The sequence below is a fragment of the Habropoda laboriosa genome, unplaced genomic scaffold, assembly GCF_001263275.1.
Source record: "Habropoda laboriosa isolate 0110345459 unplaced genomic scaffold, ASM126327v1 scaffold23, whole genome shotgun sequence".
Lineage (NCBI taxonomy): Eukaryota > Metazoa > Arthropoda > Insecta > Hymenoptera > Apidae > Habropoda > Habropoda laboriosa.
The window spans coordinates 2,019,772-2,032,282 of NW_017100140.1; the positions used below are offsets into that span (position 1 = coordinate 2,019,772).

The following is a 12,511-nucleotide window of genomic DNA, read 5'->3' on the forward strand; positions in this document are numbered from 1 at the left end:
TATTCACCAGAACCATAACTATTACTTCTTTCATGCAATTTTCGCAATGAATTTGTCAAGTTATTTTTGTACAATGAACTGTGTACATTGAAACCGTGTTACGATATTTGAATCACGGAATATCTGATATAATAATCACCTGCTATTAATATTATGTCTAACTTTAACACGTGTTACTATATTTATTAGAAAGGAAGTCGAAACTGGAGCGGGGTGTTTCGAAAACACTTGGTTTTCATACAAAAGTAGTATATTTTGTTATACAATAAATATGCAACATTAAATTACGCGAATTTCAAGAAAGCAATATTAGTAATACAGTGACATAACATGAAAATAGTTTTACAGTGCAGTCTTATATTTTGCTTAGAATAATTGTCTTGGGATTTTCCAAATTTCGATATTTCCTTGGGCGTCGCCAATAGCCACCATACCTCTATAAAACATACGAGTTATGTATCATGAATTGTTAGTCACATATTATTAATACTTACTTCTTCGAATTCACACGTAGACAGCTAGTGTTTTCTCTGTTAGTACTTTCAAAATTCACGTTTGTTATGACTTTACCATCGGTGACGTTGTATAATCCTATATTAGAGCCAGCGCCATAAGACGCCAGTATATCTTGATTTCCTATCATCCACGTTAATCCTACGATTGTATTTTCGGTAGAAATCGATCGCAGGCATGTGTGCTAGATTGTGTAAATAAAGATTCGTATCTGTCACGACATTTAAAATACATTGATAAATTACAGACAAAAATATTTAACCTCTTCGAAGTCGTATATACGTAATTCCTTGTCTGTGCTGGAAGTAACAAAGAGATTATGAATGGGAGAACATTTAATGCACGTAATGCTGCCCTCGTGTCTTTCATACTCGTCTATCACGGGATCCATGAGAGTTTCGTCTCCTGTAATTAAAAATCAATCATTAACTTAATGCAATAAAATGAAATTGAATAATTCATGAGAAAAATCCACACCTTCAATAGGAGCAATGCGATCTAAGCTACACTTGTATATTCCACCACATAAAGTACCTACAATGAAGAATATAGGATCTCTAGATGAAAAGTCAAAGGTGGTAATACATAATCCAGATTCCACAGCACGTTCGCGTGTTCCACCCGCACTACGTGGTCTTGAGCTCTCTATTGGATTATGCTCTTTAACTACTTTCAGTCTAGAAAAGAGTAATGTGATTGTAAATGCCTTCTAGAACATGCAAGTGATTCTGAAGGGAATAATCACCGTTTGTATACGCGAGCAATCGTAAAATTGGCCACCATCCTGTGGATAAAGATGTATCCGTCTTTACTAGAGCTAACTAGCAATGATACATCATTTATGGTTCTTGCTTTCCAATATATTTGAGATACAGAATCACCATGGGTGCAAATTGTTGTTGGTGTCATTGATCCATCATCCCCTCTTAAGTTCCATACAAGAACATCACCTTTATGTGAATAATATTTATAATTATTTCCATTTGTAAATATATGTATTTCTCTAGAAAGTTGTTTAAGTTACCATTGAACAAGCCAGCTGCTATAATGGATGGTTCAGTTGGATGATAAGCTAGTGTTGTGACACAGGCATTTGTTTCTAATGTTTTGTTTGGATTCTCTGTAAAGTTACCCTCCTTTGTCTGATTATAAAGTTGCAATTTAGACAGATGGTCACACCATGTTTGGTGATAAGAAATGCCATGAGAAACAACTAGAGTTCCTCCTCCAATACTCCAACTTATATCGCTTACTTTCATCTAACAGTATAAATAAATAGAATAAAAGCTCAAGAAATATTTTTAAATACAAAAAATAAGTACCTTGGAATCTGATTCATTAGTGCTATGAATCTTTTGGAGAAGTTGTGTGGTTGTAAGTGTATCTTCATCAGTCTTTGGCTCATAATCTTCAAATGCATTGGTTCCACATGATTCATCTAAAGCTTCTAATATGCTTGGTGCAACTCTGTTCAGAAATTGAGCCAACCTACCATAGTTTATATCTGGCTTCTTTTTTTCTTCAGTTATCGTTTGGGTCTAAAACCGGCGAAGTTACTCAGCTACAAATTACTTATATGCTTAAAAGTACATTTATAGATACCTCGACGGTTCTTGTTTCGATTGTTTGTACGGGTTTATCATCATAAACAATTTCCGTTGTCTGTACGTCTGTCGATTGCTGCGATCTGAAAAATGTTGAAGAATTAAAATAACAGATACCTAAAATAAAGAATAATTTAAACATACTTCGTTGTAGATAGTTGTGAGTTGAAACTCACGGCTTCGAGAGAACGATCACTAAACATTATTAAAAGTATTGATTTTGTAAAAGTATGTATATTAAATTGTTTAATAAATTCTTAATACTTTTATACAATTGTTAATAAAAAAAAAAAACAAGAACAATCAGTAGAATCTTATTAATAGAGTCCTTTTATTCAGCAGGTTCTGCATCAAAGATGCATATGTGCGAGTTCACAAGTATGAATCAGCTGATGGATATTATAGCGCCATCTAAATGCAACTATTTTGATTAAAACTCAATGTATTTGGCGGTAAAGAAACATATACAGTAATAAAATTCTAGTTTCACCGCAAATTCTTATTTATTTTAATATATAAGAGAATAGATTAAGGCTACGTAGTTTTCAACACTATTTGATAGAATAATAAAGTCACTAATATTTTCGATATTGTAACCTAAATATGAATCAACGTAATTACAAGATAGAAGAACGAATAAATAAGCTACATAAAATTACGAAGGACCTAAAACATTACGAAACCTGTGCATATAACTCAAATACAGGTAGTCGAATGTTGCGATAAAAAATGACAGGCAATTAAGTAAAGGAATGGAAGGAGGAATATTGAACAACATTGTAATGAAATTTAAAATACAACTGAACAATTCAAAGTATAGTTAGATTAAATTAGTGCAAGTGAATTTTGTAAGGGCACCATGAATTGCCTATTTCAATTGCTATGCATTGCGCGCGCACGTTACATGGCGACGGTATCGTACCGTAGTCCATCAGTAAGAGTACTGTCCTCCGCGGTTTTCCAAGGAAAATTCGCCATTCAGTGATTAGTCGCGTCTGATCGCCTCGTTACGCGTTCGACTAACAAGTCGAGGTTATTTTCGACGGATCTGTTCAACTAAATCGCCAAGACGAAGCTCAAAATGTCATTGGTAAGTTCGTCTACCTTTCGCTCGGTCTTTCTCCCCTTCTTTTACAATCGGTCTGTCAGCGATGCATTCTCGTTTCGTCATTGTTTTGGCATCACATTTATTTCGAACATACGTTTTGTCATTTTAAATTTCATTGTCATTCACTTATCGACAAATGTCGAGTTTGCTATGGACGATTTTTGACACAGTGATTTGGGTGCGGTTTTGTGGTTAGACACCCCGTTTAAAACAATATGAAGTATTGGTTAATGTGCGGAAAATAATAGAAGAATAAGTGTTCGTTTGTTGAGCGACGTTTCAGTGAAATATCTATTGGATTTATTTTGTAGGGCAATCACGCTGCCCTTACACCCCTGGAGGACATGTCAGCTGGTCGGGGGCAAGCATGTGGGGATCCCTCGATTTGTCAGAAAGTTTTTATACAACGTGACTACAGTGAGGGTACTATGGTTAAGTTTCAAACACAATTTCCCAGGGAGTTAGAGAGCAGAGTATGTATTAAAAGCTTAATTTTATTCTTATTTTGTCATAAAATATAGATCATTTGGAAATACTTGCTTTAATTTTCTTTATTTAATTACAATCATGGATTACATGTTCTTTTATGGTTTCTTGTCATTTCTTATTATCATTTTATTACTATATATACTTACCATGGGATGAGCAGTTGCAGAAATATAATGATATTCTTCATTGGCTTAGTATTTTGTGTGTGCATTAATAGGCAATAGTGTATGAATTAATGTTTAATCTATAGGAAATTTTTTGTTGTCTTATTTTTCAATTTAGCTGGACAGGCAGTTGTTTGAGAACACGATCACTCAGTTGAACAACTACTTCGAGGAAGCAGAACAAGCCAGTTGTTCCACGTATTGCGAAAGCTGTTTAGCTTGTCTCACTGGTTACCTAATTTATATATGTACAGAGACTCATTATGAGAAGTGTTTAAGAAAGGTGGCTAAGTTTGTTAGTGAACAAAATGACAGAGTCTATAAGCCACGTGGTCTCCTATTATCAAATCCAATAATGCGTGGTCTTAGGCTAATAGAAATTTCAGTACTGGACACACCTGCGTCGTGACTGCATATTAGCCGATCCAGGGAGTTCTTTATGTGATCCACGCACTTCTGCCATTTTGCCAGGATTGCAAAACCTATATGAGCTGATGAGTGTCTCTGGACATAATTTTGTTCAAGCTCCGAACCTCTTATGATTTAGTTTTGTGCAATGTGAATTTCACAGAGATTCACCAGTAACAAGAAAACATTTACATTTTCAGCAAATGGTTCTGTAAACATACATGCAATGTCTCGACAAAATGCTTAGAATAAAAGTTGATTTTTTTGATGTGATACACCATAAGAATCAACTTTTTTGTTCTAAGGTAAATTTTGTATTCCACTTGGTGGAATTAAACAAGTTTCATGACATTTCATAAGACTTTGAACTTTGAAATAACATGTATGTTTTTGCTCGATTGGAATTATTGTATCCAGTGTCCATTCACTAAGTTCAGACAAATCATGGACACCAAGGCCATGGCTTTGTATAAGTTCAATTTTCTATGCCTATAATAATGTACCAGTGTAAATGATCAGTGCAAAAGAACCAGGTGTGTGTTCACAGTAGGCAATTACATGTTTTACACATTAAGTGCATAGTACCAGGAAATTATTCACAGAGTTTCTATACACCTGGTTTATTTGCACATCGAGCAATGTTTAAACAGTTTTTTACTGTTCGTTTAAAGACTTTTATCGCCATCTGCATTTAACAGGCGACACGTGTGAATCAAATTCGACTTGTTCCAAGACTCAGAACCGTTTTGATCTCGAATTTGATTCAGCATCACCGTCAAGTACTGAAAAAAACATTATTTCGCGTCACTATAAGTTTCGAACGCTTCGTTGAACTTCGTTAAGCTTAATTCTCTTCCGCGTTGTATCTTCCACCGATGCTTCTGTTCCACGACCATATCTCGCGGACTTTTCTCATTATGAACACGAATACGAGCCAGGGATTCACTTGCCGTGGATGTGACACCTCTCCGGAACAATCAAAACAATCGAATTCGATCAAAATTGCTGGCACAAAGTTTTTGCGCTAAGAAATCTCCGTTGGATTGGCTAAGGGGAAATTGTACAAAAAGAACAAAACAAAAAAAATATAAGAAAAAAAGAAACGAAAAGAGGTGATGACTAAATGTAGGTTATGTTGTTTCGAAGAATCAATGTGACGGTGCGAGCATCGTGATTAAGGATGAACCACATGATTTAAATGCACCTGTGCAAAAAGGTGTCGGTTGTACATAATTATACCCCGTCGTATGCGTGATCCTTTTGTTTTATATTTTTCTACGAACCGCGCGAGACACGGCGAATTATTTTCGAATGTCTCGCGGCCGCGTGCTCGATCTTTCATCGATACTTTTTCGATTTGATTCGTTTCGAGAAACGACATGATCTCAATTAAAAGAGCCACCAGAGATGTTTCTGCTTTATGATGTTATCGATAACGATCAGTATCGTCCACTAAAGATGTTTCAGTGGCTGTTTCAGTGTCCAGGTATATATATTTACCGCGTCACAAAGTGAGCAAGGTTCATTTTTTACTGCGCCTAGGGTAATTCGGTCTCGTCCTTGGTCACGATGATCAAGCTGGAGCCTGTCCGACGTAATTATGCGACAAGGTGAAAGAATCTTGCCAAATAGCCACGCCACTGCCTCGACATTTTACCTTCCGTTACTAACGATCGAGTGAATTCGAAAAAGAGATTAAAATATATGAAAAACAAAAACGAAGGGCAGAAAAGAAAACAGAAAGTGCGAAGCAATCTAAACGTGTCTGAGGAATATAACCTATATTTCATTCAATGAACTATTTGTCGAACAGTGTCGTAGTGTTACGAGTGTCAGGCTCTGGACATTTTTTTCCCTATGCAACCGGACGTTGCATAATGTGTAAATAGCGAATTAATCGTCGACACACGGAGTATCTTAAGAGAAAAGAAGAAGTTGAAGATGGTGAAGAAGAAGAAGAAAAACCGTTTGTTATACTTAATTTTATCGTAGGACCAAAACGTTTGATGATTCGTTACTGTGTAAAGGACACCATCGTTCGAGTGTAATTTCTAAATGTTTTAATAATAAAAAGCTGCGTAAATGTTACGGAACCAAGGACTACTCTTCGAGAGGGAATAAGGAACAAAGGTGAATTTTTTTTTTTTAATATGCGTCTTGTGCCACCGTGGGTCATTGATGACCCATGAGTACGAAGGAAAAAGAGAAAATCTGCATTTTTCAAAAATCAGAATTACCAAAAATGACATTCTTTTTTTTTTTTTTGTAAAATATAATCATTAATAAACGATACTTATGTCATAAGTTACCAGTGACCCACGATACTCATCGAATATGGTGAAATATTCTTTAACACGTTATTCCATTTTTGAAAAGAATTACAGCTGGAAGTATCGAAAATTTAACAGTATCTCTATTTTTCTATAATTAAACACATCTAACCCAACTTTTTTCCGTTCAATTTCATTCGTCGATTGTACGTCAGAGATTCGCGGGGAATTTATCGAAAATTTCTGGAGATGGTGGAATAATTGAAGGACAGAAACGTTAGTGTTTTGAGCACATTCAGATTTTTATTTTATTCGTGTGCGATGGTCTTCTGACAGGCATGTTCGTACACATTAGTAGTAGCTATATCAAAAGACTAGAAACCAGTCTCGCTCTTGTCGCCATGTTTTTTCTTTTTCTTTTTTTTAATTCTTGCTTTTTAAAAACACCGCACTCGAACCGTCCCTCGAGATTAATTGATTTTCTCGTCTCTGTGTAGTAATGCTTCTCCACTTGAATACCTGTTTTACAAGCGTCACTGCTAACCGTTTAAGTCACGAATAGTTTAAACATAGAAAAAAAAAAAACCACTTTGTTGATTCAACTGAAAATTCATCGAGCATTTTTCCCAGGATTTTTGCCTCTCGTGAATATTTAAAATCTGTATAGAGAGAACGTAAAGGTACACGTGTAATAATAGGAAAAAAGAAGGAACGAAGAGTAGAGAGAAAAGAAAACAGAGGGAAAAAAAAAAGGAAAAAGAGGTAAAGGAGTATATAATAAGCGTCACATTCTTGAATTATAGAACGCGAAAGATCGCGATTGTACCTGTTCATTGCGTCAGTGACGCGAATTTTTACGAGTTGGCCACGTGACGCAACGGAATTATTAATTAAATCGTGGGCATCGATTCGTCGCGGATCATCCGCCATTTTAGAATCGAGACGTTCCTCGTAACGTGTCATCGGGAGTCCAACTTTGTATATATTTTTTTTTTCATCTTTTTCTTATATAAAAATGCCCATTCGCTACGGTATTATTATTATTGTTTCATTTTTTTTTCTTTTTTTTTTTATAAATCGAGATTATCCTACTTGATCGTTCACCCCTCGTTGAATTGTTTTTTTTCTTCTTCTATCCTCCGAATTATCGCTAATAAGGTATCGAGATATATAATACAAAAAAGATTGTCAAAATTGAATCCGTACCGTCTCCGATCGTATTCTAACGCTTCTTATCTCTCTTCTGAGCGGTGAAAGTCGCCTAAATTCGTCGCGTTTTACTACCTAGCCATCGACTACTATGTACTCGCCTAACTTTTTCCCTCCTAAGAGACTCGCGACAGTCTTGGGAATATTTATCCATTCTCTTTTTTTCTTGTTTTTTTTTTCTTTTCTCTTAATTACCGAAATTCTGTTCGTCGATTCACACGTTACTTGTTGTTGTTCAGTTACTTTTTGATTTTTCGATGGTGTGCGGTAAACAGGTTTCTCGAGGTAGAACTATTGTTCGATCAGATAATTGCACTTTCTCAAGTGCAAAGTAACTTCTCCAGTCTTTCTATTAGTCGGCTCGCGTTTCTCTTCGTCTTCGATCAGTCTCAAATTACCAGGTCAGCCCTTCCTATTTTCCAATTAACCAGCTCGTATTCCTCAAGTCTTCCGAGTTTCTAAGTGATCTGCTCACTTTTTGTCAACTCTCAGTTTCCATTTTTCTTAACTCTTCTAATTTTTCATTTAATCTGCCCACTTTTTCTCAGCTCTTCAAATTTTCCAATTAATCAGCTGATTTTTCTCAACTCTTCAAATTTTCCATTCAATCAGCTCACTTTTTCTCAACTCTCAATTTTCCATTTTTCTTAACTTTCAATTTTTCATTTTTCTCAATTTTCCATTTTTCTCAACTCTTCCAATCAATCTGCCCACTTTTCTCTACTCTTCCAATTAATCAGCTCACTTTTCTCAACTTTTCTTAAAATTCTCAAACTTTCTCAAATTTTCTCAAACTTCTAAATTTTCCAATTTCCCAATCAGCTCACTTTTCTCAACTCTCAATTTCCATTTTTCTCAATTCTTCCAATTTTCCATTTTTCTCAATTTTCCATTTTCCTCAACTCTCAATTTTACATTTTTCTCAACTCTTCCAATTTTCCATTTTCCCCAACTCTTCCAATTTTCCATCCAACCATCCCACTTTTCCCAACTCTTCCAATTTTCCATCTAACCAACTCACTTTCCCTCTTCCTTCACCTTGACCAGTTTCAAACCAGCCGAACGATTCACCCAACTGGCAGACCCCATAAAGATCCACCACAGACACCTCTCCAATTTTCCACAATTTCTCACCGTTGAAACCAGCGGACTCAGCTAACCGGCAGACTTAATCAGGTCCGCCAAAGCTATTCATCTGAATTGTTTCTTCATTAAAATCTCTTGTTATTCATCTGCGTCATTCCGGAATGCTCTCTAGAGTGGTCGACGTAAGTCGTCAAATGAGTAGACACAATTTATTCCTGCTCTTTCTATCAGGAATCAAAGCCTTCGATTTAGCAGCGTCCTCGGGTGTACTTCTCGCGTAAAGTGACCTGCTTATTCGATGTCTAACTCCTTTGCTCAATGTTCGTCCACCTTTTCGCAACGAGGCGAATCTTCCTAACGCAGACTTCTCAGGAACGTCTTTTCTGTCTGAATGAGCACAATTGAGAGTCGTGACGGTGAATTCTATGTCTTTCGGTTCGTACGAGACGAATTCTTCGACTGGATCGTCGATTGTGTCGCGATCGATCCACGTCAAACCCATCTCGACTTTTTCTGCCAGGTCTTGCCAGTGCTTCCGGTTCTCCATTGTGCCCTCGTACAGCGGCATGATCCAGGGGAAGGTGTCTGCGAGGACTTTGTACAGGGGTATGCAAATTACGTCGATGAAACCCACTTGCATTTGTGGTAACTCGTCTTTTCTCTCGCGATCCATCATGGCGACTGGTTGCTGGTTCAGTTGGAGACGTTCTAGATCACCTTGGTCGAAGAACTCGTCGGCGACGAGTTTGGCTACGCGGTGTTGCACTTCCCAGGGCTTTGCTATGGCGCTCACGTCGCAGGCTGTCATCATCATTCCACAGAGTACTGGAAGTTGGAGGAAAGTAGTCAGAGTTAGGTGTAGGATGATGGTCAATTTGGTATTAGTTTGGGTGTAGAGTAGTAGGTTGGAGTTAGTACATTAATGATGGAAATTTAGGTGTAATAGACAAGGTAGTAGTAGAGATATTAGATTTGCTATAGTTTTTGATAGAAGAGAAGATAAAGTTAATAATGAAAGTTGGGTGATAGGTACACAGAAGTGAAATTTAGGTATAATAGTCAAGGTGGTAGTAGAGATATTAGATTTGATAGTGTTTTGGGTGTAGAACAGTATATGGATTCTGTATTTTTTTGTAGAAGAGAAGATTAAGTCAATAATGAAAGTTAGGTGATAAGTAAAAGCCAAACTTAACTATAATAGTCAAAGTGGTAGCAGAGATATTAGATTTGCTACTGTTTTTAGAATAGAACAGTAGATAGATGCTGTAGTTGATGATATTGTTAATAAAGCAATATACAGTCTAGAAGAGAAGGTTGAATTAATAATGAAAGTTGGATGATAGATAGAAGCCATATTTAGATACAGTTTGATGGTCTAGTTGGTATTATTTTTAGTACAGAACAGTATCTAGGTGCTGTAGTTTCTAGTAAAAGAGAAGATCAAGTTAATAATGGAAGTTAGGTGATAGATAAAAGTCAAACTTAACTATAATAGTCAAGGTGGTAGCAGAGATATTAGATTTCCTCCTTTTTATAGAATAGAAGAGTAAATAGATACTAGAATTACTTTTATTATCGATATAAAGCAATATATAGTCAAAAAGAGAAGGTTGAATTAATAATGAAAGTTGGATGATAGATAGAAGTCATACTTATATACAGTATGATGGTTAAAATGATATTATTTTGAAAATTAGCGAAAGTTAGTTTCTAAATAGGGTAATATTTGCAAGTTAAATTTAAGTTATTCTTCGAAAATAAGTATTTAATTATCATCGATAGATCTTACGTTCTTTCTTCTCTTCACTCTGCCAGTCGAACTCTCCCTCATCGATCAGTTCCATGAACTTATTCTTCTTCTTAAAATAAACCGCCAAATCAGTGGAAAGAATCGCACTTTCGACCACTTTCATCACCTTTCTGTAATCCTCCATCGATAAATTCTGGAAGATATTATTGCTGTCCGAATTCAAGATCATCACACATTGATCGAAATGATGATGCTCCATAGTGCTCGTCGAGTAAAGAATAGCTAACGGAGACTCTGTTTTCGTTTGAAACGCGTTGTTGGTTCCTCGATGATCTAGATCGTGGCATAGACAGGCAACCAAGAGTCCCAATATTTCTAGATCGGTCATAAATTGCTCCATTTTGCCAGTTTTCAACATGGCGAACATTGTTTGAGCGACGTTCAAAGCGTGCCTCCAATTATGATACTTTACTGGCCTGTAATATTCGAGATTTGAACATTTTGACGGTGTTATCTAGAAATGTTTACTTTTGAATATATTTTTATATTGAAAAATTTTTCACCTGTAATTCTTCTTCACGCTGAGAACCCATCTGCATAGAACCTCGTAGGGAATGTGGAACTTTCCGATCAGGTCACATTGTTTGAACATTCGAATGGTAGCCCTACAGGTGTCTTCATCTGTTAGATCGAAATCGATGAAGGTGAAACTGTACAGATTGAAAGATTCCGCGGATGGTATAGGTTCTGAGGTCAGTTTTAACGTGTCGTCGTTGCTGGCTGTTGCGTGGTAGCTTAGACATTCCAGGGCAACTTTTTGCTTGGCCATTAGCTTGCAAGCTGACTCGTACATTTGGGTATTGTGGATACCGAGACCACAGAAAATGGCGAACGCCTCGAAGATCGACACGTCGGAGTCTGTGAACGATGTTCCGTTGTCCTGTGGAGGAATATGAAATTTTCAAATCTTCGAATTGCCGAATTAAATTTCCAAACTTTCAAATTTCCAAACTTTAAAATCTCCAAACTTTCAAATCTCCAAACTTTCAAATTTTCAAGTATTCAAATTTCGAAACTTTCAAATATTCAAATTTACAAACTTTCAAATTTTCAAATATTCAAATTTCCAAACTTTCAAATTTTCAAATATTCAAATTTCGAAACTTTCAAATATTCGAATTTTCAAGCTTCCAAATTTCGAAACTTTCAAACTTTCAAACTTTCAAATTTTCAAACTTTCAAATTTCCAAACTTTCAAATATTCAAACTTTGAAACTTTCAAATATTCAAATATTCAAATTTTCAAACTTCCAAACTTTCAAATTAGGAATCTTCAAATCTAAAAATTCCCCATTCCGGATCATCCGATTAATAACAAGGAAATACATAGTAACCTTATTGATCAATTGTGCCACGCCAATCACAGTCCTCTGCCCGTTTACAATGGGCATGCATAGGATACTCTTGATAGGTTCACTTCCGGACTGAACGACGTCCTTCTTCAGCCACGTGGCCACGTCTCCAATATTCAGGATCTGGCCAGTGGCGGCGACGTACTTGGCGATTTGTCCCAGTGGAGTCGAGAGTTCATTTCCACTGGGTCTGTACACTTTCGCTTCTTGAGTCTCGTTGTCCATCTCGAAGATCGTGGTGAACTTATTGTGGTCGTTCAATGCCTAGAAATATTCGTTTTATTTTGCAAAATAAAAATTATGCCAAAGATCCAACGTATGATGATTTTCAAAAATCCAAATAACATTTTCCAAATAGCTTCTTTCAAGATCTGATACATTATCTATGTACCTATTAGCTTGTTCATATAATAATTGCTATTGTGATCGTGAGAATATTATTAAAAAAAAAAATTGAATAATTAATAAATTACATTATACAATTATTCTTTAAGTAAA

General features: G+C 36.0%; 3 protein-coding genes across 3 annotated transcripts in view; 1 reads left to right on the forward strand and 2 right to left on the reverse strand.

Moving 5' to 3' along the window:
- Positions 1–366: 366 nt before the first annotated feature.
- LOC108570315 (WD repeat-containing protein 34-like) lies at positions 367–2,337 on the reverse strand. Its single transcript, XM_017932157.1, has 9 exons — positions 2,262–2,337; positions 2,116–2,200; positions 1,836–2,051; positions 1,538–1,772; positions 1,259–1,463; positions 991–1,190; positions 776–918; positions 495–697; positions 367–436 (listed from the first exon to the last, which is right to left on the reverse strand). Exons 1-9 carry the CDS (start codon positions 2,318–2,320, stop codon positions 367–369), a joined length of 1,416 nt encoding a protein of 471 aa, XP_017787646.1. The 5' UTR covers positions 2,321–2,337.
- Positions 2,338–3,034: 697 nt separating this feature from the next.
- Positions 3,035–4,287, forward strand: LOC108570342 (golgin subfamily A member 7). Its single transcript, XM_017932187.1, has 3 exons — positions 3,035–3,207; positions 3,537–3,698; positions 3,997–4,287. The coding sequence occupies exons 1-3, from the start codon at positions 3,199–3,201 to the stop codon at positions 4,285–4,287; spliced, it is 462 nt and encodes a 153-aa protein (XP_017787676.1). The 5' UTR covers positions 3,035–3,198.
- A 4,754-nt stretch (positions 4,288–9,041) lies between these two features.
- The window catches only part of LOC108570137 (cGMP-specific 3',5'-cyclic phosphodiesterase-like), a 13,714-nt gene continuing 10,244 nt past the window's right edge, over positions 9,042–12,511 (reverse strand). The window contains exons 10-13 of the mRNA XM_017931930.1: positions 11,996–12,277; positions 11,165–11,541; positions 10,641–11,077; positions 9,042–9,676 (exon numbers count right to left, since the gene is read on the reverse strand). Coding sequence (XP_017787419.1) covers positions 9,042–9,676; positions 10,641–11,077; positions 11,165–11,541; positions 11,996–12,277 — 1,731 coding nt within the window. The remainder of the gene's footprint in view (positions 9,677–10,640; positions 11,078–11,164; positions 11,542–11,995; positions 12,278–12,511) is intronic.

What these genes read in the sequence shown, in the direction of transcription:
- LOC108570315 (XM_017932157.1), bottom strand. Translation starts at nt 2,320, where the DNA reads ATGTTTAGTGATCGTTCTCTCGAAGCCGTGAGTTTCAACTCACAACTA. An exon ending in TCGAAACAAGAACCGTCGAG is followed by an intron (nt 2,052 to 2,115) that starts GTATCTATAAAT and finishes CGCCGGTTTTAG; the next exon opens with ACCCAAACGATAACTGAAGA. An exon ending in TCGCATTGCTCCTATTGAAG is followed by an intron (nt 919 to 990) that starts GTGTGGATTTTT and finishes TTTTAATTACAG; the next exon opens with GAGACGAAACTCTCATGGAT.
- LOC108570342 (XM_017932187.1), top strand. An exon ending in CCAGGGAGTTAGAGAGCAGA is followed by an intron (nt 3,699 to 3,996) that starts GTATGTATTAAA and finishes TTTTCAATTTAG; the next exon opens with CTGGACAGGCAGTTGTTTGA.